The sequence below is a fragment of the Mytilus galloprovincialis genome, chromosome 3, assembly GCF_965363235.1.
Source record: "Mytilus galloprovincialis chromosome 3, xbMytGall1.hap1.1, whole genome shotgun sequence".
NCBI classification, from domain to species: Eukaryota; Metazoa; Mollusca; class Bivalvia; order Mytilida; family Mytilidae; genus Mytilus; species Mytilus galloprovincialis.
Genome location: NC_134840.1, coordinates 7,801,441 through 7,824,272, shown reverse-complemented (window position 1 = coordinate 7,824,272; position 22,832 = coordinate 7,801,441). Strand labels below are relative to the sequence as shown.

Sequence of the window (22,832 nt, the reverse complement as noted above, 5' to 3'; positions counted from 1 at the left end):
CATCATAATCGTTTCCCGCGACGACAATAAACGAATATGATCATTCTACTTTTATCTATTGAATCTAAAGTCTTCTTGTCTGAAGAAAATGCAATGTTTTCCTTTTAAGTTTTACGAATGTAGAAAGATAATTCATATTAAGTAGAAAAATATGTCAACTCATTTCATTTAATATTTTGAATTAATTGCGTCTATTAGGTGTTCAAGGGGGATGCTGAGCCCTTCTCCTCATTTATGAATTTTGTTTAGTATAATTTTTTCGATTTTCTGAAGCTTGCTGCTGCTCCAAATATTGTCATTCTATACCATTTGAAACATATTACTAAATATTCATCACCGCAGTTAAACACGCACACACATAGATATAAGGTTGTTGGATGGATATGTGGCTTATAAACGTCCAGCGTCAAAGTAAATGCATAGTCCGGAAGAATACATGATACTGTGATTAATATAAAACGCTAAGTACTGGACCGACACGTCGGACGGATTTTTTCCCTGCTAACTCAGGTTCACATGCGGTGACAGTCCACAGGAACACACGTGATCTTACCATGACACATTATTCTGTTTCCGAGCAGACCAGTCTTAGATCATACTCATTAATGCCGCTTGCTTAGCAGAGAAGCAGCAAATACAGATTTCCAAGTCTTTGGTTTTGTTCCAATCAGGGTCCAAATCTAAGACCTCCCGCACTTGATTCATCGAACACGCTACAACTAGATCACCGAGTAGGTGGTATATAATTATTGAAGATAAAGAGATTTGAATATGTCAGTACAAAGACTTACACAATTACAAAAATAAATATATATATATTGCTTAACATTTGAAATTTTAACCTCTTTTTGGTATGTGAATATTGAAATATTATAAGTTACTGTATTTTAAAATGAGATTAAAAATAAATATGAAATATTTTGCTAGAAAAAGTAGCTTCATTGGAAGTTTGATGTATCTAAAGAAACTTTTGCAGTTCTTTGTAAATTAAACATTGCTGCAGAAGACATGTACATTTGAATGACGTTCAATATTTCTTGTGAGATTTACGAAATCCGTTGTTGAAGTAATGTAAAGTTTGCATCTCCATTGGCCAATACTACAATATTCAGTTAGGACGATACCACAGTATAAACTTATTTTTTATCTTTCCTGTATCATTTTCGTCTTTTTTATTCAGACTATAAGGTTATGTCTGAAATATTTGCCACTGGACGTTAAGCAACAAACAATCAATCTAAAGTAAGGAGCTGGTGGATCAAAAATTTCTTTTTCTCCTTCACGCCCTTGTGTCCCACTCAAGTATTCACTTCTATATTGTGGAAAATAACTTTATCAAAAATAAGTTTTTTCGAGCGAGGATTTCATCATCGTATGGGAGCATCAATGGGTATAGTTACTTGCTGATACGGAGTATTCAGTATTAAAGTTGATGTAAAATGCAAGCTGTCGTTCATACTTTCAATACACTCACACCACATCTTCCTATATCTATAAGTTGTCGTACACAAACGAAACTTTGTCTTTTATATTTGTGATTTATATATGTAGGACTCTAAAGTGTGATGGGGACGCTAAAGTACGATGGTCACGCTAAAGTGCGATGGTATACGCTAAAGTGCGATGCCCCCATAAGCTAAAGTGCGATGGTCCGCGAAAGTATAGACATAAGAAACATAGTTTGATTATGACGTTAACAGTCGTTTATACAAACTAAAAATGAACACGCCTCAAGATAAATTACAAATATTTAACAACCTTTAAACCATATGTTATGTCAATGACTTAATTAATTTAACCTAACCGTTCTTTGTCGTCTGAATCAAATGTAAGATGAACTTGTATCCTGCGCAGCAGTCAACCATTTTACTATTTAGATACAAAATAGTATTTGCATAACTATCCTGTATCCTGTTTTATTGGAAGCGAACGGATACATTAAAATTATTATTTATGTTGCAGTTTACTTTGCGGTCCCCGTTATAATATTGTCGCTTTCATTGAAAAGTAACGTAGGTAAAATAAATGTGCATGTGTTCATGCGTAAATTTTAGGCTAAAACATTATGTTGTGCATTGTAGGTAAATATAACATGTACGTGTAGTCGTTACTAAAAGGGAGAAAGCTCGTATTTAAATTAACGCTCCAACATATAAATGTTAAATATTCCGACAATAATCGAATTTTTATTTGTTATTTTTTTACAATGACGACTGTAAGGGGGTGTATCATCGCACTTTAGCGTGAGACACCATCGTACTTTAGCGTAGACCATCGCATTTTAGCGTGACCATCGCACTTTAGAGTACCATCGCACTTTAGAGTCCTACATATGTATATATATATATATAGTTAAAAAAAAACAATTCATGAAATTTGTGTTCCTGTGTATTTATAATGGGTTATACTATTAGAATGATAGACAGATATATCTAATCTTAGGATGCATTAAACCTGCTACCTTGATCTGAAGTATTCGGTGCTTTTTTCGGTACAATTAAGATGGTAGTAGTCCATTTCCAGACTAAAGTTATGCTGATTTCTAACACGTTCAGTCTTAAAAAATGTTTTTAAAATCAATATTCTATAATATGGTCCTTTTTATATGATAAAGATGTATGTTTATTTTCAGCTAAATTAAAGACTTTCACTTGGCATTGTTGTAATATGGTAATAAACTTTGAGACGACCCTTTGTATTTAAAATACCAATCGATACGATCATTGAAGTATTTCAAAACTTAGACCGGTATTTAAAAAGGATAAATGTCATTTATTGGTACACAAAGTTGAAACGTAGGTCTATCCGGATAAATTAACCATAAAATTAAAAACATGGGATTCGATGAAGAAGCAGGTAATATTTTAATTCTTATATGTTTACAGGTTAATGAGCTCTAATAATTGTTTTCTTTCATTCATTCAAGGATGTGTATAGTATACAAGATTGGTGTACTATACAAATCCTTGATTTATTTATGTATTTTTAATGTGTGTGTGTGTGTGCATTGTTGAATTCTTTTAAATCGTGTATTCATTATTTTGTTTACTGGATCATCATTTTTATAATTAATTATGACCGTTATTTTAAAACAGCAACTAGAAACTGTTCATTTAATATAAAAGAAAGCAAGCCATCTGCCAAATTTTCTTTTAAAAACCATATATACAAGTAAAGTAGACAACTTGATGATACAACAAAAGACATAAAACTTTAATCTTCAAAAGATTTAGTCAACGTCTAAGTTTTTTGGTAGATTTCATATGAATTAATTAGTTAGATACAATGTAGTATGTGTCTTGACGAATTTACATATATATTTCTTTAAAACCCTCTATGCCGGTGTGTTATTTATTTTTACATACATGTATTATGATCTTATTTAATCTTAAATCGCATTATCTGACAGTCGAGATCTGACATACACACTACCCCTTTATGCGTGGGCGTATTTCTGAACAAAAGCGATAATATAAAAAGAAGATGTGGTATGATTGCCAATGAGACAACTATCCACAAAAGACCAAAATGACACAGACATTAACAACTATAGGTCACCGTACGGCCTTCAACAATGAGCAAAGCCCATACCGCATAGTCAGCTATAATAGGCCCCGATAAGACAATGTAAAACAATTCAAACGAGAAAACTAACGGCCTTATTTATGTAAAAAAAATGAACGAAAAACAAATATGTAACACATAAACAAACGACAACCACTGAATTACAGGCTGTTCATTTGTACAGAATTAAATCTTGTTTTTTTGTTTATCTTACGTATGTATATATATATATATATATATATATATATATATATATATATATATATATATATATATATATATATATATATATATATACAAACCAATGCCAGTCTGCAAAATATTTTATAAATTAATTTCTCATAATACAATTTGAAACAAATCTTTGGGGACCTTTTTCACCTGCTGTATTTTCTATGTTTAGCTGAATTAAATGATTTTATTTCGCCATTGATGTAAATATGTCCTCTAATTAATACTATATAATTCAACAACTGATAAAAAAAAATCGAAATATGAGAATGTATTCAACGACTCGGATGAGAAAGACAAAATAGTGAGAATGTATTACAGTACTTCAATCTCAATAAGTCATTCATTTATTCAAACAAGTTGTCCCATCAACACCCTCTTTTAATCAATTTGAAATTTAAAACTTTCTTCAGAAAGTAAACAATATCCTCGATAGAACAACAAACACTGTAAACATGACCCTGTCCTAGTTTTTCACATTTGTCGTCATTGTATCAATATGATACAGTGTTGAAATAGCGATAGCTTTGTTTGGATATTATAATACTATAGTTAAATTTGTAAATGAAAAGTAAAGAAAGGGAATATTTTTGCATTTGTATAATCAATTCCAAGTAACTTTAATATAACATTCAATATTGTACCATGCCATGATGGTGTTTGATTCAGCCTATGTAGTATTTTAGATTTTTAATTAATATGCTTTTTCTAATAGTCGAAAACTACTTCTATATTCTGTGATGGATAACAGTACAAGTTCATCTCTTTGGTTGTATTGAAATAAATTGGAAATTTACAAAGTTCAGATATTAAGTAATTTTTTTCTAACTGTTATCTGATGTTTCTCATATGGCAAACCTACAGCGCTAGCTTGCGTCTCCTGCAAACCTATGGATAAACCTACAGCGCTAGTTTGCGTCTCCAGCAAACCTATGGATAAACCTACAGCGCTAGCTTGCGTCTCCAGCAAACCTATGGATAAACCTAGAGCGCTAGCTTGCGTCTCCAGCTCTTGACGTAAAAAAACACAAGGCTATATCTGTATCCAACAGTGCTCCGTATTTTCACCTGAGTATATATTTTGCTTAAGTACATGTACATTTACATTCTTACATTGGAAGGAAAGAGAATTAAACAGTCCTCAATATCACTACCCTATAATAAAATAGGCTTCACAGTGTGAACAATAACAGCAATACTTATTGTTAATCTAAGATTTAGTAATGAAAAAAATTCCAAAATATGTAGTAAGCTTTTAAGGACATCCAGGTAGGTTTCCGGGTTTTTTTTCTTAGACAATTTTGAATTCATTAATAAATAAATCAGGAAGTCTCGTACCATTTCGATTTACTATTCCTACATTGTAATAAAGTTAAGATTCGTAATTGCAAAGCAAAAACATAATTCTTTGGGTTATGTGGAAACCCAGAGTAACCCAAATAATTATACATATATATGGATATACCGCAAATATGGAGCGATATACCGTATATATTGATATACCGCAAATTAACATGTCAAATATATAGGGAGCAATATGCGGTTGGTATTTGTACATATGTGTAAAACTTCCATAGCTCAATTTTTATAACTCTTTCCCAGTTATACAGTTTAGATTTCCCATGTTCTATGCATATTGTAATACCATTTGACATGATCTTTTTTTTTTAATTTCAGTCGCTCGCAAAAGACAAGGGTTACAGGTCCAAAAAATAATTTCTTTTATCGTGTGTGTTATTTCTCCGATCGTAACTATTTTGGGAATAGCCATTCTAGCGACCCAGGATGGTGCAAGCTACCCTATCATTGGTGGTTCACCTATATATGTCGGAGTCTATGTAAGTACTTGGTATGTTTTTGTAAAATACATTTGTATTAAGAACAACTTAAGATAAGAAACCATGAAGAAGGTTAATAGAAATAATTGAGGCGTGGTCTTTGAACATATAAATTAAAATAGTTGACCTGTTAATCGGGCGTTCATCTATGTCTTTGTAAGTAAAATATGATACAAATACCTGTTTTGGCTAGTATAATGTAAATTACCGGATGTATGTTAATAAACATTCAAAAAAATGGCAAGACCTGGGTAACCTTTCAGCTCGTTCTGTAGAAAATAATGGACGAGTACGTGACACTACATCTATCTAAGTAAAAAGTGGACTATATTTACAACATTTGTGTAATAAACGATGGGACATTTATATCCAATGTGCCATTAATAAACAATGGGACATTTATATCCAAAGTTCGATTAACAAACGATGGGACATCTATACTATTAAACGAGAAGACCTCATTTTTGGTGTCGCTTCTCTTCTTTCCACAATAAATTAATAAACTCGACTCTGTGTCCTATATGTACAGTGCATAGTCGCATATGTCATCCATTCATATGATTATTCATATTGAGTTATTTTGGGAGAAAAACGAGAAAAAAGGCATCCGGATATTGTCCCGTCATTGGACGAAATTTTAAGTCAGATTTTACTTCCGGTTTGCGTTTTTCTGTATACTTTGAACAAACAAATAGTACGAATAAAGTGTATTTTAATTCTGTTCAGAGTTTATTAAATGGAGAGGGTCTGTATACTATGTCAATTGACCACCATCGATTGATTACTAAACTAAGAATTGAAAGTAAATACACTTTATTTATATAGTAATATACAGATAAGCGCTAAAATTATTCATGTGAACTTTTTATACCTTTTCTGAAATTCTCCATTCATTAAATATTTTACAAAATTCATTGATAACAAAAAAAAAGATGTGGTATGATTGCCATGCTAAAATTCTTCATGTGAACTTTTTATACCTTTTCTGAAATTCTCCATTCATTAAATATTTTACAAAATTCATTGATAACAAAAAAAAAAGATGTGGTATGATTGCCATGTTGAGACAACTCTCCACAAGAGACCTAAATGACACAGAAATTTACGACTATAGGTCACCGTACGGCCTTCAACAACGAGCAAAGCCCATACCGCATACTCAGCTTTAAAAGGCCCCGAAATGACGATGTAAAAAAATTCAAACGAGAAAACTAGCGGCCATAATTATGTACAAAAAAAGGAACGAAAAACAAATATGAAACACACAAACAAACGACAACCACTGAACTACAGGCACCTTACTTAAATGTTCATAACATACTAAATGTATGTTCATATTGAAATTGATAGAAAACCAAAAATTGGAAATTTTGGAAATGAAGGAGGAGGTATAAAACTTCTAACAACACTTTACATACTTTTAACTCCGCTCTGAATGCCCGCGATTTCGCGGGTGTGTTCTAGTTAATTCTATACTCAAAGATGTGGTATGGGTGCCAATGAGACAACTTTCCATCCAAGTCACAATGGATTAAAAGTTAACTATAATAGGTCAAAATATGGCCTTCAACACGGGGATATGGCTCACACCGAATAGCAAGCTATAGAGGTTCGTTCACACCAAAGCTTATTAATTAACAATGAGTCATTTATACCCAAAGCTCTTAAAAAAAGACGATGGGACATTTATACCCAAAGCTTAATTAACGTTGGGAGTTTACTTTCCGAACAGTAATAAACGATTTAATAATGAACGATTAGATATTTATAACTTAAACTTAATAAATAAATGAATTTCTGGAGAAAACAAATTGCATAGATTGGTTTATAAAAAGTCGTAACATCATATACTATATGCTAATTATTATGTAACCATACATTTATACCTGCTATACAAATGCCTGATAATATGTCATGTGACCTGTACATTGTATTTTTTAGGGATTTGTTTTAGGATTAATAGGAATTATAGCTAACTCTAAGGCTACTGAATCTATAACAACAGGGGAGGAGTCAGCTAAAGAAAGAAACCTGGTATGTCATATACTAATTTTTTATGTAATTGAATCATTGAAAACATTTTAAAAAATCACATATATAATCAAAAACAATACTCTGTAGTGCCGTGGGGTTCTTATATAACTATCAAACAATACATAAACAAATATTTTACAAAAACAAGTGAAACAAGAATGTGTCCATAGTACACGGATGCCCCATTCGCACTATCATTTTGCATGTTCAGTGGACCGTGAAATTAGGGTCAATACTTTAATTTGGCATTAAAATTAGAAAGATCATATCATAGGGAACATGTGTACTAAGTTTCAAGTTGATTGGACTTCAACTTCATCAAAAACTACCTTGACCAAAAACTTTAACCTGAAGCGGGACGAACGGACGCACGGACCAACGAACGTACGGACGAACGAACGAACGGACGAACGAACGGAGGCACAGACCAGAAAACATAACACCCCTCTACTATCGTAGGTGGGGTATAAAAACTCAAATATACAAACTTTAAATAATGTTAGGGAAAGGTAAATGGTCATGAGAGATCGTGAAGGGGCGGATCCAGCCATTTTAAAAGGGGGTGTCCCAACCCAGGACATAGGGGGAGGAGGGGGGTCCAACTATATGTCCCCATTCAAATGCATTGATTGTCCAAAAAAACGGGGATGGGGTATAACACAATGAGTTCATGTGTGTGGGTTGGGAGTGGATGGGGTATAATATATTAAGTTAATGTTTCTGGGTTGGAATTGGGTATAACAGAATAAGTTAATGTTTGAGGGTGGGGAGTGGATGGTATAACACAATATATTAATGTTTGTGACGTATAACACGTACATCACGAGTTACTAAATAATCTCTATAATTACTGTTTCGTAAAAATTCGTCATTGTACTCGTATATCAAAATGATATCCAAATTGTTAATTATATGTTTTTAAAACCCGTGTATTTTACTTTGTTCACAGTGGAATGCTTTATTTGGCTTGACGTGTGCTTCGTTCGGATTACTTGGATATCCTTCAAGTGAAATCATACGAGGCGCTGTCACTTGCGGTGAGAAGAAGGAGCAATGTGGACATTCACATCACGACACCTTGATGGCCTTGTTTATTGTAGCTGCTGTTTTGGTGATGGTCATTGATTGCTGTAACGCCGTTCTGTTATGTAATTGGCGCAAATTTCGTGGAAGAACATGTAAAGGTCCATGTGTAACAGCTAACACTTCTCCTCCAAAATATACATAAATAAATATAATTTGTATTTTATATGTCTGGTATGGAACAAGTAAATGCGTCCGTTTTAATCTCTTCACAAACACCTAGAGCAAGGAAATACACCACTATTAGATTTCTGTTATACTGTGAATTGTCTATAAGCTTTAATTTTTTGAGTGAAATTTGATAATGTGTTGTTATGACACATACGTTATCTTCTCTTGTGACATATACGTAATAGTTCTCTTGACATTGTAAAGTAATGAATGAATGGTCTTTATTTAAAGGATGACATTATATTGAATATATTCAATAACATCAACTTATACATTTCGATATTCCTAGAAAATGTATATTATACTATACTTTAAACATTCATGTTTGGTATGTTTTATGCATATAGGCAAATCACTACTACCTCAGCTGTTATGAGGGACAATCAATCATATATCAATCTATGTATGTGTTATCTTACCGTGTAGAGACTGATGTGGATCATTTTAAACAGTATGAATATGTAATAGGTCTGTTAGTATTCATGACATGAAATGTGAAACGGGATATTAACATTTGAATATATATTTTTATACAATATATAGATATATTGACCATTATCATCTGAGTATGGATTTAAATGAATAAAGATTATTTAGAATATAAACAACACGCCTTTAATTATTTCTTTACATACCCAATACTAGTATGTGTTTTGTGCCAGAGTTACGTCGACATTTCAGACAAGACAAGACAAAATTTCAAGCCTCATCTTTTACAAACCATTTACAGTAACACATAGTAACGACAACATGAGATAAAGTCATACTCAGATTTATCAAAAACACTTTTGATTAAATTTCATTAAACTGAAATCACTTGTTAAATGTTTTTAAATAAACAGTTACAAGTGTTGTTGTTTTTTGCAATTGAATTCTTTAATAGTTATCCCACGATGACGCGGTGTGTCAGTGTAAGATCACCCCGATGGCCGGAGGCCAGAGGGGTGATCTAACACTGACCATGGAAGTATTATATTGACAGGAACTACAACGATTAATTAGCATTTATTTATAACCCGGGTAGCCCTGTAGAAAAGATATGGAAACTGTCTAATTAGTACGCTGTCGTTAATTTCGTTTGTGACTATCTGCGATGCCGCAGTCATAAATTGACCAGAGATACTTCTTATCAATCACGTGGTTTTAATCGAGACAGCTTTACAATATTACCTGTCGAAAAACACCTTTACTTATTCCAATCGCGTCGGTAGACCTTTATTCGTGAACAACTTATTTGAACAAATCGACTGATGCATAAAAAATGAAAATCGGCCCAGAAATAATTATTCTACAACGATTTGAAATAGTGAGTGACATTATTTTATTAGTTTGTGGGTGAAGTTTAAATCGCGATTAAGGTGTGTTCCGGTTACCGCCGGTTAACAATAAATATATTTGATAAATATTAAAACCGTGAAGTTTAGAGTAATATATATGGTTAAGTTACTGGATAATCCTGGAAAGTAGAAATTTCCAGTTTACAATACGAAAATTAATCGAGCAATTACCAATCAACATAATACAGCAGAAGAAAACATAGATCTAACTACGTTATATAGATATTTATATAATACAATTCTGTCCCCTAAAATATGTTATCACTATCCGACCAAATGAAACCGTCCAAATGATACTGGTAAATATTATTATTACAAGAATTTGTACAATGTCACTATACAAATACTTGAGTCGCAGTACTAAAAAAAATTTCAACACATCGGGGTTCAGCTGAACATTTGTATATACCAACCAATGATCTTACCCTACATTTATTTAAAATCTCTTTGATCTTTTGATTTTATCAGAACGATCATTTACAATCGTCTTAAATATGCAGGAAATGTGTGCCACTCAATGGACTAAACATAAGTTATTATATAATCACAACTTGCGATACATATTACATATAGTGCAATTTCTACCGAAAAAATAAATCAATAAAAATGGGGCATTTATTCAATAAATTTGGTACAAATTTCCATCGTCAACGTGTTTTTCTATAGAATTAATGATGACTCGCATTAATCCATCAATCACTCAATCGGCACAGTTAGGTAACGGAATCTGCCGAAGTTTGCCGATTGCTGTTTCCTAAGAATTTATCACAACTTTCGATTTCTTCGTTTATTTCCGTAATCCCGAAATCAACCGAGAATGACAATATTGTAGGGCACCACACGCTGCTATGTAAATAACGTGCCATGTTTCAAGCTAATTAACATGTCATTAAATTGGGCGCGGCATCGCAGATGAAACGTTTGAAGTCGGGTCGTAGTAGTTCCTGTCAATATAATACTTCCATGCTTTAAGTATGTTAAATTACTGATAGTTCGTATCCTATGGAACGCCATGACTGCCTTATGTTAATGATCAGCATTATATGCAGTGCTCACACCATTATATTAAGTGCTCACAACATTATATTAAGTGCTCACACCATTATATGCAGTGCTCACACCATTATATTAAGTGCTCACAACATTATATTAAGTGCTCACACCATTATATGCAGTGCTCACACCATTATATTAAGTGCTCAACATTATATTAAGTGCTCACAACATTATATGCAGTGCTCACACCATTATATTAAGTGCTTTATATGCAGTGCTCACACCATTATATTAAGTGCTCACAACATTATATTAAGGGCTCACAACATTATATTAAGTGCTCACACCATTATATGCAGTGCTCACATCATTATATTAAGTGCTCACAACATTATATTAAGTGCTCACAACATTATATTATGTGCTCACAACATTATATTAAGTGCTCCCAACATTATATGCAGTGGTCAAAGCATTATATGAAGTGGTCAAAACATTATATGCAGTGGTCACAACATTATATGAAGTGATCACAACATTATATGAAGTGATCACAACATTATATGAAGTGCTCACAACATTATACGTTTTTTGTTGTATGATGAGATTGTTGTATGATGAGATTGATGTATGATGAGATCATTCGGTAAACATCGTTTTTTTAGCGGAAATTACCGAATCCATAATTTGTAAATTACGGTAATGCCCAGCAAACAAATTTAAACAGTTATTAAAGTCATGTGATCATAAGGCAGTATACAATATTTAAAACTGATTGAAATAAGTAAGGAAAAGATGAAACTAAGAAGTGAATGATTAAAGTAGTTCTGTTCGTCGTAAGAAATACGAATGGCAAAATGTAAGTGAAATAATAAAAAGCTTATTTAATGAAATATCGAAGGGAAATTTGTATGACATATTCCTCGAGCTCATTTCCTACTGAAGAACTTTAGCAAGGTGCCACTTTATAGTCCGTACTCAGTTTTAAAAAAGCTTAATTACATTTTAAATAAAACAGTCAGCTTTCTATAACACATAAGCGTTATATTACGCTAGCTTATATATATGTCATGATTGAGTCATTTTTGGCATCCATTTTCAGAATTTGTTATTTCACATGAATAAGTATCTAACAGATATGGAAAATGCAGTTTAAAGCATTTCATTGTAGGTGTTTAACATAACTTTAGGCAGCAACCATTTAATTTTTTTTTGGGGGGGGGGGGGGGGGGGGGCTATTGATTTTTATTTTTTTCGCGACAAGTCGAAAATATTTTTTTAATTCAATTTTAGCATTACATATATTGGCAGCTAGGGGTGAATCAACCAATTTTTTTTTCTCAGAATCAAAAACAAATTATTTTTTTCTCCAAAAACTGGAAACACACTTTTTTTCAAAAAAATCCATAAATTTTACCCTTTCAAGACCCAGTTTAACATTATTTTCATTTAAAGTTATCATCTCTTATGAAAACTGAGTTTGTGGGGATGAAAAACGTTTACTACGTTTGTTCGTCATTTTGCATGGTTAATATATATAAAAAAAAGTGGTATGCTTGATAATGAAACAACTTTCCACAAGAGACAAAATGACATCACAGAAATTAACAACTAAACGGCCACAGTACGGCCTTCAACAATGAGCAAAGCCCATACTGCATAGTCATGCAGCTATAGAAGGCCCCGAAATGATAAACGTAAAACATTCCTAATTTATGTACAAACAAACGATCGAAAAACTAACATGTATATAACACATTAACAAACGACAACCACTGAAATAAAGGCACCTCCTGACTTGGGACAGCCACATATACAGAATGTGCGGCGGGTTTTAACATGTTAGCGGGATACCAACCCTCCGTCTAACCTGGGACAGTGGCGTAACAGAACAACATAAGAACGAACTATGAAAATCAGTTGTAAAAGGCTTAACTCATCAGATGGGTACAAATATAAATCCATCTACCAGAAAATAGAGTAGACGTGGGCGGGTACTTCTATATCCCAACAACAAAAAGACACTATAAGTACTGATCTGAGAGTACTCGCAATTACTGACAGCTAGTTCAAAGCCACTAACAACTAATAAAAAAACATGCATCTAAGTTTTGCATTTAGGTAAAGATTGAAACAAACTGTGAGTAAAATAGAATGATTTACTATTATTGGATAGTAACGATTGTCCATGAAAAAGGAGTCATTTTCAATTTTCTTCAACTTTGTACTTGTTTGGATGTATAAATATTTTGATATGAGCGTCACTGGTGAGTCTTATGTAGACGAAACAAGCATTTGGCGTACTAAATTATAATCCTGGTACCTTTGATAACTACTTGACCTAAATTAATTCTGGTTAAGGTACATTAAGATACAAAATATAATCAACTACAAGTCATAGAAGAATAATATCTTTTAGATCGCACTTCTTTGATAACAATGGACCTCGAAAAAAGATTCAAATTTGTGTTTAGGTCCAGATGATAGCAACAACACAAAAAAGAGGAATGCTATTTGTTGCTGAGCACTTCTTTGATTTTATTTAAAGTCCACACAATTTGTTTTGTAACGGAAGCACAAAAAAAGGATACTCATTATTATGTCAATATATAATTGTAATATAATTATATTAATGGAGAACTTCTAGTATTGTTTAACTGTGAATTCTTCTCGTTGTTGTGATTGGCGTTCTAATTCTTCTCACATACAAGCTTGTCTATAGTCTGAGGATTTCTGTTATTTTTGCTACCAATTTTTTTCCATATCCCATGTTAGGATCAATCTCAAAGGTTGAAAATTTCATATCTGAATATTTTTTTCGTTATCTGGAAAGTTACTTTTGACGGCGGATCTTGATTGTTTCTGTGGGGCTTCTTTCTCATGGATAGGGATCACTCACGGGGAAAAAAATGGAAAATTGTCGAAACTAATTTGACTTTTATGTAAAGCATAAAATCGAGAATGGAAATGGGGAATGTATCAAAGAGACCACAACCCGACTCCATAGAAAAAACAACGGCAGAAGGTCACCAACAGTTCTTCAATGTAAAGAGAAATTCCCGAACCCGGAGGCGTCCTTCAGCTGGCCCATAAACGAATATATATTAGTTCAGTGATAATGAACGCCATACTAATTTCCAAATTGTACACAAGAAACTAAAATTATAATAATATAAGAAAAACAAAGACCAGAGGCTCCTGACTTGGGACAGGCGCAAAAATGCGGCGTAGTCCGAATTATATTCTTAAAAGAATTTAAATTCACAAACTAGTTATTTTGCACCAAACATTAATAACTGTTTAAATTTGTTTGCTGGGAATTACCGTAATTTACAAATTATGGATTCGGTAATTTCCGCAAAAAAACGATGTTTACCGAATGATCTCATCATACATCAATCTCATCATACAACAATCTCATCATACAACAAAAAACGTATAATGTTGTGAGCACTTCATATAATGGTGTGAGCACTTAATATAATGTTGTGAGCCCTTAATATAATGTTGTGAGCACTTAATATAATGGTGTGAGCACTGCATATAATGTTGTGAGCACTTAATATAATGTTGTGAGCACTTAATATAATGGTGTGAGCACTGCATATAATGGTGTGAGCACTTAATATAATGTTGTGAGCACTTAATATAATGTTGTGAGCACTTAATATAATGGTGTGAGCACTGCATATAATGCTGATCATTAACATAAGGCAGTCATGGCGTTCCATAGTATCCAGTCGTCCTGGTGTAGTGTTTGTGTCGTGGCTTGATATGCTAAAGGTCCTGAGTTCGAATCCCAGCATATACACTGGATTTTTTCTACGTGAATTTTGATAGATAATCTTTTCCGTATAATTGTATATTTAATTATAAAAATTATAAGTTTTATAGTGGATTTGACATTCCCGCCAAAATGTTACAGAACAAAGGAAAGCATGCATAACAAAGAAACTCAAACTGGGGTGATCTGGTTGGGGTGATCCGGCTCAGATCACCCCTGTTAGAACAAAGGAGCTGGGATGTAATACATAAGAATAGCAAGTAAAGGAAGTAAATAGTTTATTAAAGTGTCACATATTGAGAGAAATAAAAATAGACAACATTATATAAATACATAAACCACCATATCAGCCATAAAAGTGACTTTCGATATGTGATATTCAAATATCCGCAATATTTATACATTTTATCTAAATAGGATCGAGCCAAGTGACGTTTTGTCATATTTCTTCCGTGTATCACAAATTTTACAATAGGATAAATAAAGGCAACAGTAGTATACCGCTGTTCGAAACTCATAAATCGATAGAAAAAAACAAATCCGGGTTACAAACTAAAACTGAGGGAAACGCATTAAATATAAGAGGAGAACACACGACACAACAGAAACACAACATTGAAATGTAACACACACGGAAAGGAACTAAGCATTAGACAAAATCCGATGAGAATAACAAATATAACATGAAAACTAAATACATGAATTTGGGATAGAAAAGTACCGTGACACGCCTTATAGCAATCTGAATTCACACTCAAATATAAGAGGAAACAAACGACACAACAGAAACACAACGTTAAAATGTTACACACACAGAAACGAACTATAATATAAACAATGGCCATTTTCCTGACTTGGTACAGGACATTTTTTAAAGGAAAAAAATGGTGGGTTGAACCTGGTTTTGTGGCATGCCAAACCACTTGCTTTAATGGCAATGTTAAATATAACATTAAAATGACAACATAACATTACAGGACTACAATACAAATAAATAGGAGAAAGGAGCATCTTTTATCACCTGATAACACTCTTTCAAATTTATTTTCAAAAGGGAACGATATTTTGTTTCTTTTTAAAGAGTTCATATAAAAAAAGAAGATGTGGTATTATTATCAATGAGACAACTCTCAACAAAAGACCAAAAGACACAGAAAGTAACAACTATAGGTCACCGTACAACCATTAACAATGAGCAAAGCCCATACCGCATGGTCAGCCATAAAAGCCCCTGAAATGACAAATGTAAAACCATTCAAAAGAGAAAACTAACGGCCTAATTTATGTACAAAAAAAGGAACGAAAAACAAATATGTTACACATCAACAAATGAAAACCACTGAATTGCAGGTTCTTGACTTGGCACAGACACATACATACATAATATGACGGGGCTAAACATGTTAGCGGGATCCCCCTAACCTGGGACAGTGATGTAGCAGCACATAATATGAACAAACTTCATTTATAAAAATCAGTTGAAGAAGATTTAACTCATCAGATGGATACACATATAAATATATCTAACACAAACATAGAGTGGACGTGGCCGTGTACTTGTATATCCCAACAGTAAAAAGACACTAAATACAGATCTGAGAGTACTCGCAGTAACTGACAGCTAGTTCAAAGCCACTAACAACTAATAAGAAAAATAATGCATCTAAGACTAAATTATCAATCAGTACACATCCAACATCCAATGAATTTAGAGTAAAGACGATAAACAGCAGTGGCGGATGCAGGAATTTTCGAAAGGGGGGGTGCTAGCCCAGGGCAAAGGGGGGGTGCAGGGGGGTGCAAAACATATGTCCCGATTCAAATGCATTGATCGGCCAAAATAAAGGGGGGGGGTGCGGACCCCCGGAACCCCCCCTCTGGATCCGCCACTGAACAGTCAGAGAAAACATGACCATGTGCAATGCCAAGATACAGTTATGATTTTGACCATGGGCTGATAAGGGGTCTGATATGAAAAATGACATGTTATGTTCTTTTATCATATACTTCAACAGAAGACATACAGACAAAAACTATTTTCAAAATCTTTGAAAAAATGCTTTTGTTGTAATATTTGTTTTGCATTTTATAATAATATATTTTCCTGATTCCTAATATATTTGTTTGTATTCAGTTTTGTTATGTTTTACACAAAGAAACGTGCCAGTGAGTAATATTTTTCGGAATTTGCCGAATGACGTCGAAATGTCATCCGATAACGTTAGAACAAAGCATGCGATAATAACCGGCAGTAGTTGATATGAAACGGAAGCAGTTGATAACAAAAGTCATATCACACGGCTAAGGCAATTCTTCAAATTTAATGAATAAATATATGAACAAATAAGTGTTATCATGGGGTACAAGTATATTAACATTATTTTCTATAAGTATATGATAAAACAATAATATTTAGTTTCCTTTTAATTTACTCACGGTGGGTATGGTTGTCCTGCGAGAGAACGTACTGTGCTGGTGATTTGGTCCTGACGGGTGCTGGTGGGTCCTGATTCTGTGCTGGTGGGTTTGTTTACATTGTATCAGAACGGCAATAAAACGACTGTTTTGTTGCTTAATTTTTCTCTGATGCGTCATAAGTACCATGCAAAGTATATTACAACAATATAAAATTGCAAAAGTCGTGCAAGTTCGTTAAACGGAATTGTCCTGACGATGTGCTGGTGATAAGAAAAACGGTCCTGGTTCTGTGCTCCTATGTCCTGGTTCTGTGCCTTTATATTTTAGTTAAAAGTGGCAAATATTCAGTCAAGATCATTGATGCTGTACTGTTATTGACTACTAGTAATTAACTGGTGTCTGCTTTCTTGAAATTGACATTGTTATGAATCTGTTTACTGTTATTATGAGAGAAAAAAAAACCCTATTTTTTATTCTTTTTATAATTAACTGTGATTTTATTTATTGGCCTGTTAATGGAACCCTTCTTGCCCCCTTTTAAGATAAGAAAATATGTTTACGATTTTCGGGATTACGATCATTTTGCAAGATCGCCAAAATACGTTGTAATTTATACAATACTTATTTAAAGTAGATGATGTTGTATGTTTGTTGTCAATGGACAAATTTCCATAAGAAACCAAAGAAAGTATGTGTTAACAACCATACGTCATTGTACGACCTTCAACAATAACCCATAAAATAAAAATGTAAAAGGTTTTGTATAAAAATGGAGAGCAAAAATATAGAAGAAAGGACTTTCTGAGCGTTTGAATCATATGTCTTTAGCAGCTTAAAACACATTTGTTTGTGAAAAATTGAGTGCTGACTATAAGAATGACAATAGTATTGCGGGTTTGTTTGTTTGGTTTTTTTTGGGGGGGATGGGGGATAAGTTAGAGCGAGGTTACAGTGAAAGTGTTAAGCTTGGAATAGTTTCCCGTAAGATTTAAAAGTTGTATTTTAAAAGAAAAATGTATCTTACAGCTATTAAGAATCACTTGCTGTATCTGTAAGATTTTTTCAACATATTTTTTTTGTCTGAACGGTTATCAGGTATTTTTTTCGAAAGTTCGATAGAACACTAAAAAAAATCACTATTTTATGAAAGGGCAGACTAGAATATGTCAGAGAATATGTCAGAGAATGAAGACGAGATAACCTAGAGAACATTAACAAAACTAAGATTTCTTAGCTTTTTCATTTCAAAATTCCAAAATAAATAAATATTTTTGATAAAGAATTACAGGGGAGGAAGTGAACAATGTGTCCTACTTTTCTATATTTAAATATTTTTATGAATAAAAAATCAAATGTGCCTTAATTATGATTGAAAATGAGTAAATGGAAAAACTACCAAACTAAAATACATTTTTATTTTAATATTGGTAATATCACTAAGCTTTTAAGTTTTGTGTGTCAAACACACCATCTCTGTAGTAATGACTCCTTATTAAGATATTTCACATCTCCATTTTTTTTCTGCATTTTTTTATATTGTGAATTCTTAGTATTATTATATTAAAATGTAGACTTAATTTATATTTAAAAAAACTGAATCTAAAGCCAGATAAATCAAACATTTTTGTTTCTATCTATCCGTTTTCAGGACTTTAACAATCAACGTAAACACGCCTGGAAAGTAAAATGCGTACTCGGCTGTCTGTAATCGACCATTTTTAGACACCCTCCTAAAAAACAAGCCGGGGTGGGGGTTCAGAGATGCAAATTAAGTACTTAGATCAATATTTTATATTTTCGTGTATGGTTTATCACCCCCTCCTGTGGCCTGTCAATTACGAAAATGTGCAAACTGCAATAGTATCAAAACAGCACAGACAATGAATAATAGAGATATAATTTTGTACATATACATGTATCAAGGGGAAACTTCTTGCAAAGCATTATTATTTATAGTTCATTATTGTATTTAGTAGAAAAAGAGAATTTGGTGAAAATAAAATCACTATTTTTGTAGAAAATTCACAGACCTTTGTACAGAAATTTTTGTTATGTTTAGCATGGGATCAACACAAGGGTACATTATCCTTAAAAATCTATTTAAAAGTATTTGAAACTAACGTTTGCTTTGTTAATTGTGCCTTCAATTTCAAAAATTAAAATATCTCGTAACTTCATACTACCAATTGAGTATAAAACAAGTAAATAAGTTTAAAAAAGAAATTCTTAGATTAAACACCTAGATTTAACTTTAAAAAGTCATAACAGTTTAAAACAATACAAATCTACACACACAAAAAAAATGTGGCTTAATTTCAACTGATTTTCAACCCGAATCGCTATAAGATCATATATAAGCTCAACTGTGTCGAGGGATCGTGTGAGGTTCATTTATTGTCTTGGCGTCCGTATTACAATGACCAAATGTTACCAAATGATTTTTTCAAGAGTGAATCTAGGAAAAACAATATTCATCAACAAACCAGACCACTGTCTGTTAAAATGTATTCGAGTTTTTAGTTACAGCCGATTCCATTGAGTATGTAGGCAAATGTTATATCTTTGGTTAGCTTGCTTGTTAGCTAAACCGTGAAGTCATGGTTAGGTAAGGTCTATACCCTCCTTTCGAATTAGCCTGGTCCTACAGACAGAAAGATGTGTCATTTGTCGGACTAGTCTACTCTTAAAGTAGGGTAGTTTACATAACCTAACAATGACTTTTCTGTTCAGCAAGCAAGATAACCAAAGATATTCCCTTTGTCTACACACTCATTGAAATCGGCTTTAATATTGCAAATGTTCAAGCAATTAGGGCAAAACTTACCGAGTAAAAAAAATCAAAATGTCTATCACCTTGCACATTTCAGAAAATTCAGATCAGATAACGAAACTGGGTCCAGCAACATTTATAAGCAATTTAAGATTTTGACCCTCACAGTTTCCATTCACCACAAATATTCTCGTTACAACAAATCAAATACCAGTTGCAGCCTTTTGTTTATCTATTAATATATGTATACGGATAAAGTTATGAAAGGCAGCAGGGTCACCAGGGTGAGGAGTCCATGTCATCTGAAATAAATGCTAAGCATAGATCTAGAAAGCGGCAGATAATGATGGCATTAAAAAAACTCTCTTCTTTTCGACTTTTTTTGAACAAATTGACACATAAAATGAATTATATAGTATTATGGAATGTTTAACTTGTGTTCAATTCATTGGTTACACCTTTTACTAGGATAACAGTCCAGTCAAGTATGAGCTGGGTAAAATATTTCAGAAAAGAAGATGGAAATGTGAAAGTTTCCGTGCGTCAGGTGCAACAGCATACGAACAGCTAACATGTCTCGTCAGGGTGGAAGCTAAAAAGTCCACGAAAATTTGATTTAAAACCTTTATTCGTTCCAACAAAGATATTGTGATTTTGTTGAGGATTTAACCATCTACGACAACAAAATTTCTTTTTTTTTAGAATTTACAGCTCTTCTATAAATATATGCAAAGCAAACCATTGATTAAATTGCTTGCTATGATTGTTTGGATGTTTGTAAACGACAGGTAAGTAGTCTGTTTACTATATACTACAATTTATTTGGAAAATAAACATTAACTTCAATTCCTGTCAGTTTGTATTTGTCCAATCAAATCCCAGTATGTATTGAAACTCCGCCTACCTATTGTTTGAAAACATCCAAGCAAACATAGCAAGCAAGTCAATCAAAGTTTTTTTTTTTGCATGCTTTTATAGAAGAGCTGTACTATATAATGCAAGGAAGCGTTTAAGTCTTTCGCCAAAAAATACTATCAATTTCTTTTTGTCCTATGTAAACTTACGTACCATTTCCTTCCATTCATGATCATTAAATTGAACTGTAAAATATTGCTTGGTACCTTCTTAATTCCTTTATGAGTCTTATGTAAACATAATTATGACAATAACTGTTGTGAGAACAAGATTCACTGCACACTTTTAAAGTTCTGCTTCATCAAACATTAAAATGTGAACTTAAGTTTTGAGACTTTTTTAATCTACACGATTGGGATTTTTGTATATGAGAACATGGTTTATCTATTAGTTGAAAATGCGGCTTTGAACTAGCTTTCAGTACCTGCAAGCATTCGTTATTCAATAATGTGGGTCTTTGTGTTATTATTTTATGTAATAAATTGTTGTGTTGGTACACCACTGTAACAATGAAGGAGGAAATGAGGAGGGTTGGTTGGGTGGAAGTGGGGAGGGGTATGCGGAGCGCTAACAAACATGTCTATGCGGCATTGGCTTTGATCATTGTTGAAGCATCAATGTAAGGGGCATTTAAAATATCTTAATAAAACTATTCTTATTTTAGATACTATATATTGTTATCTGATATTGGACGAAAGATGTTGCCCTTTTATGTAATTATTTAATACAAGTTACGATCATTTCAAAACACATATTAAACAGCCAAATGGATGCACAAGAGCTAAAATAGGAGTCATAGATCCTATTGACAACAATTATCTGCCCAATTTTATTGATTTTGTAACATTTGTTTCAAATATGACCAACTTCTTATCCAAAATCACCAGCACCGTATCAGGACCCACCAGCACAATGACAGGACCCACCAGCACAGTATCAGGACATGAATAAATTGAGAAAATGCTAAATGTTAATAAATTGCAATGTTTTTTCACAAAATAGTTTTGTCGCGTGGATTGCGGTATAGAAAGCGGACTCTATGAGCATTTTTGTTTTATTTTTTCAGTTCGAGATTTTCTGAAAATGAGCATTTCTGTGTTACGCTTACTGAAAAAGTTTAGAGGGTCAACTTTTTAATGGTTTACATATGAACCCATAAGAAACAAAATTGAAAAATCTCAACCGTTTTCTTCCATTTTTTATGAGTGAAAACGTCAAAAATCATTATTTTCGTCTTTGTTTACATTTTTTCATTGATCACCAGCACCCGTCAGGACCAAATCACCAGCACAGTACGTTCTCTCGCAGGACAACCATACCCACCGTGTTACTGGTAGAAAAAATTAATACTAATACCAATAAAACAATATTCAATGATCTAATTACAGTGTTGAATTGATAACCTTTCAGAAGAAGTTTATTTAAAGGGTCGATAAAATTACCAGGACCGCTTATAAATTTATAGGCACGGTAAGCAACATCTCCGTAAAAATGAGGATGTGCGATTCCGCTTATGTCCAACGATGTTGAAGTCCCTTATAATTACTTAACCATTAGCAACATAACGAGTTACCTAGGTAAACTCACCTATGATCAATCAGTCAGATTGTTGTATCGGTACAAAGATCAGTTATTATATGTATATTTGTTGTTTTTTGGTATAAATTATTCCATAGTGAGGGTACGTCGAC

At 32.9% G+C, this 22,832-nt stretch overlaps 1 protein-coding gene across 1 annotated transcript; it reads left to right on the top strand.

Moving 5' to 3' along the window:
* Positions 1 to 2,699: 2,699 nt before the first annotated feature.
* Positions 2,700 to 9,079, top strand: LOC143067092 (uncharacterized). The gene is made up of 4 exons (XM_076240129.1): positions 2,700 to 2,856; positions 5,473 to 5,633; positions 7,575 to 7,667; positions 8,617 to 9,079. Exons 1-4 carry the CDS (start codon positions 2,835 to 2,837, stop codon positions 8,893 to 8,895), a joined length of 555 nt encoding a protein of 184 aa, XP_076096244.1. The 5' UTR covers positions 2,700 to 2,834; the 3' UTR covers positions 8,896 to 9,079.
* The last annotated feature ends 13,753 nt before the right edge of the window (positions 9,080 to 22,832 follow it).

Coding starts and splice junctions, on each gene's coding strand:
- LOC143067092 (XM_076240129.1), top strand. CDS start 2,835: ATGGGATTCGATGAAGAAGCAG. Junction 5,634..7,574: donor CTATATATGTCGGAGTCTAT/GTAAGTACTTGG, acceptor TGTATTTTTTAG/GGATTTGTTTTAGGATTAAT. Junction 7,668..8,616: donor CAGCTAAAGAAAGAAACCTG/GTATGTCATATA, acceptor CTTTGTTCACAG/TGGAATGCTTTATTTGGCTT.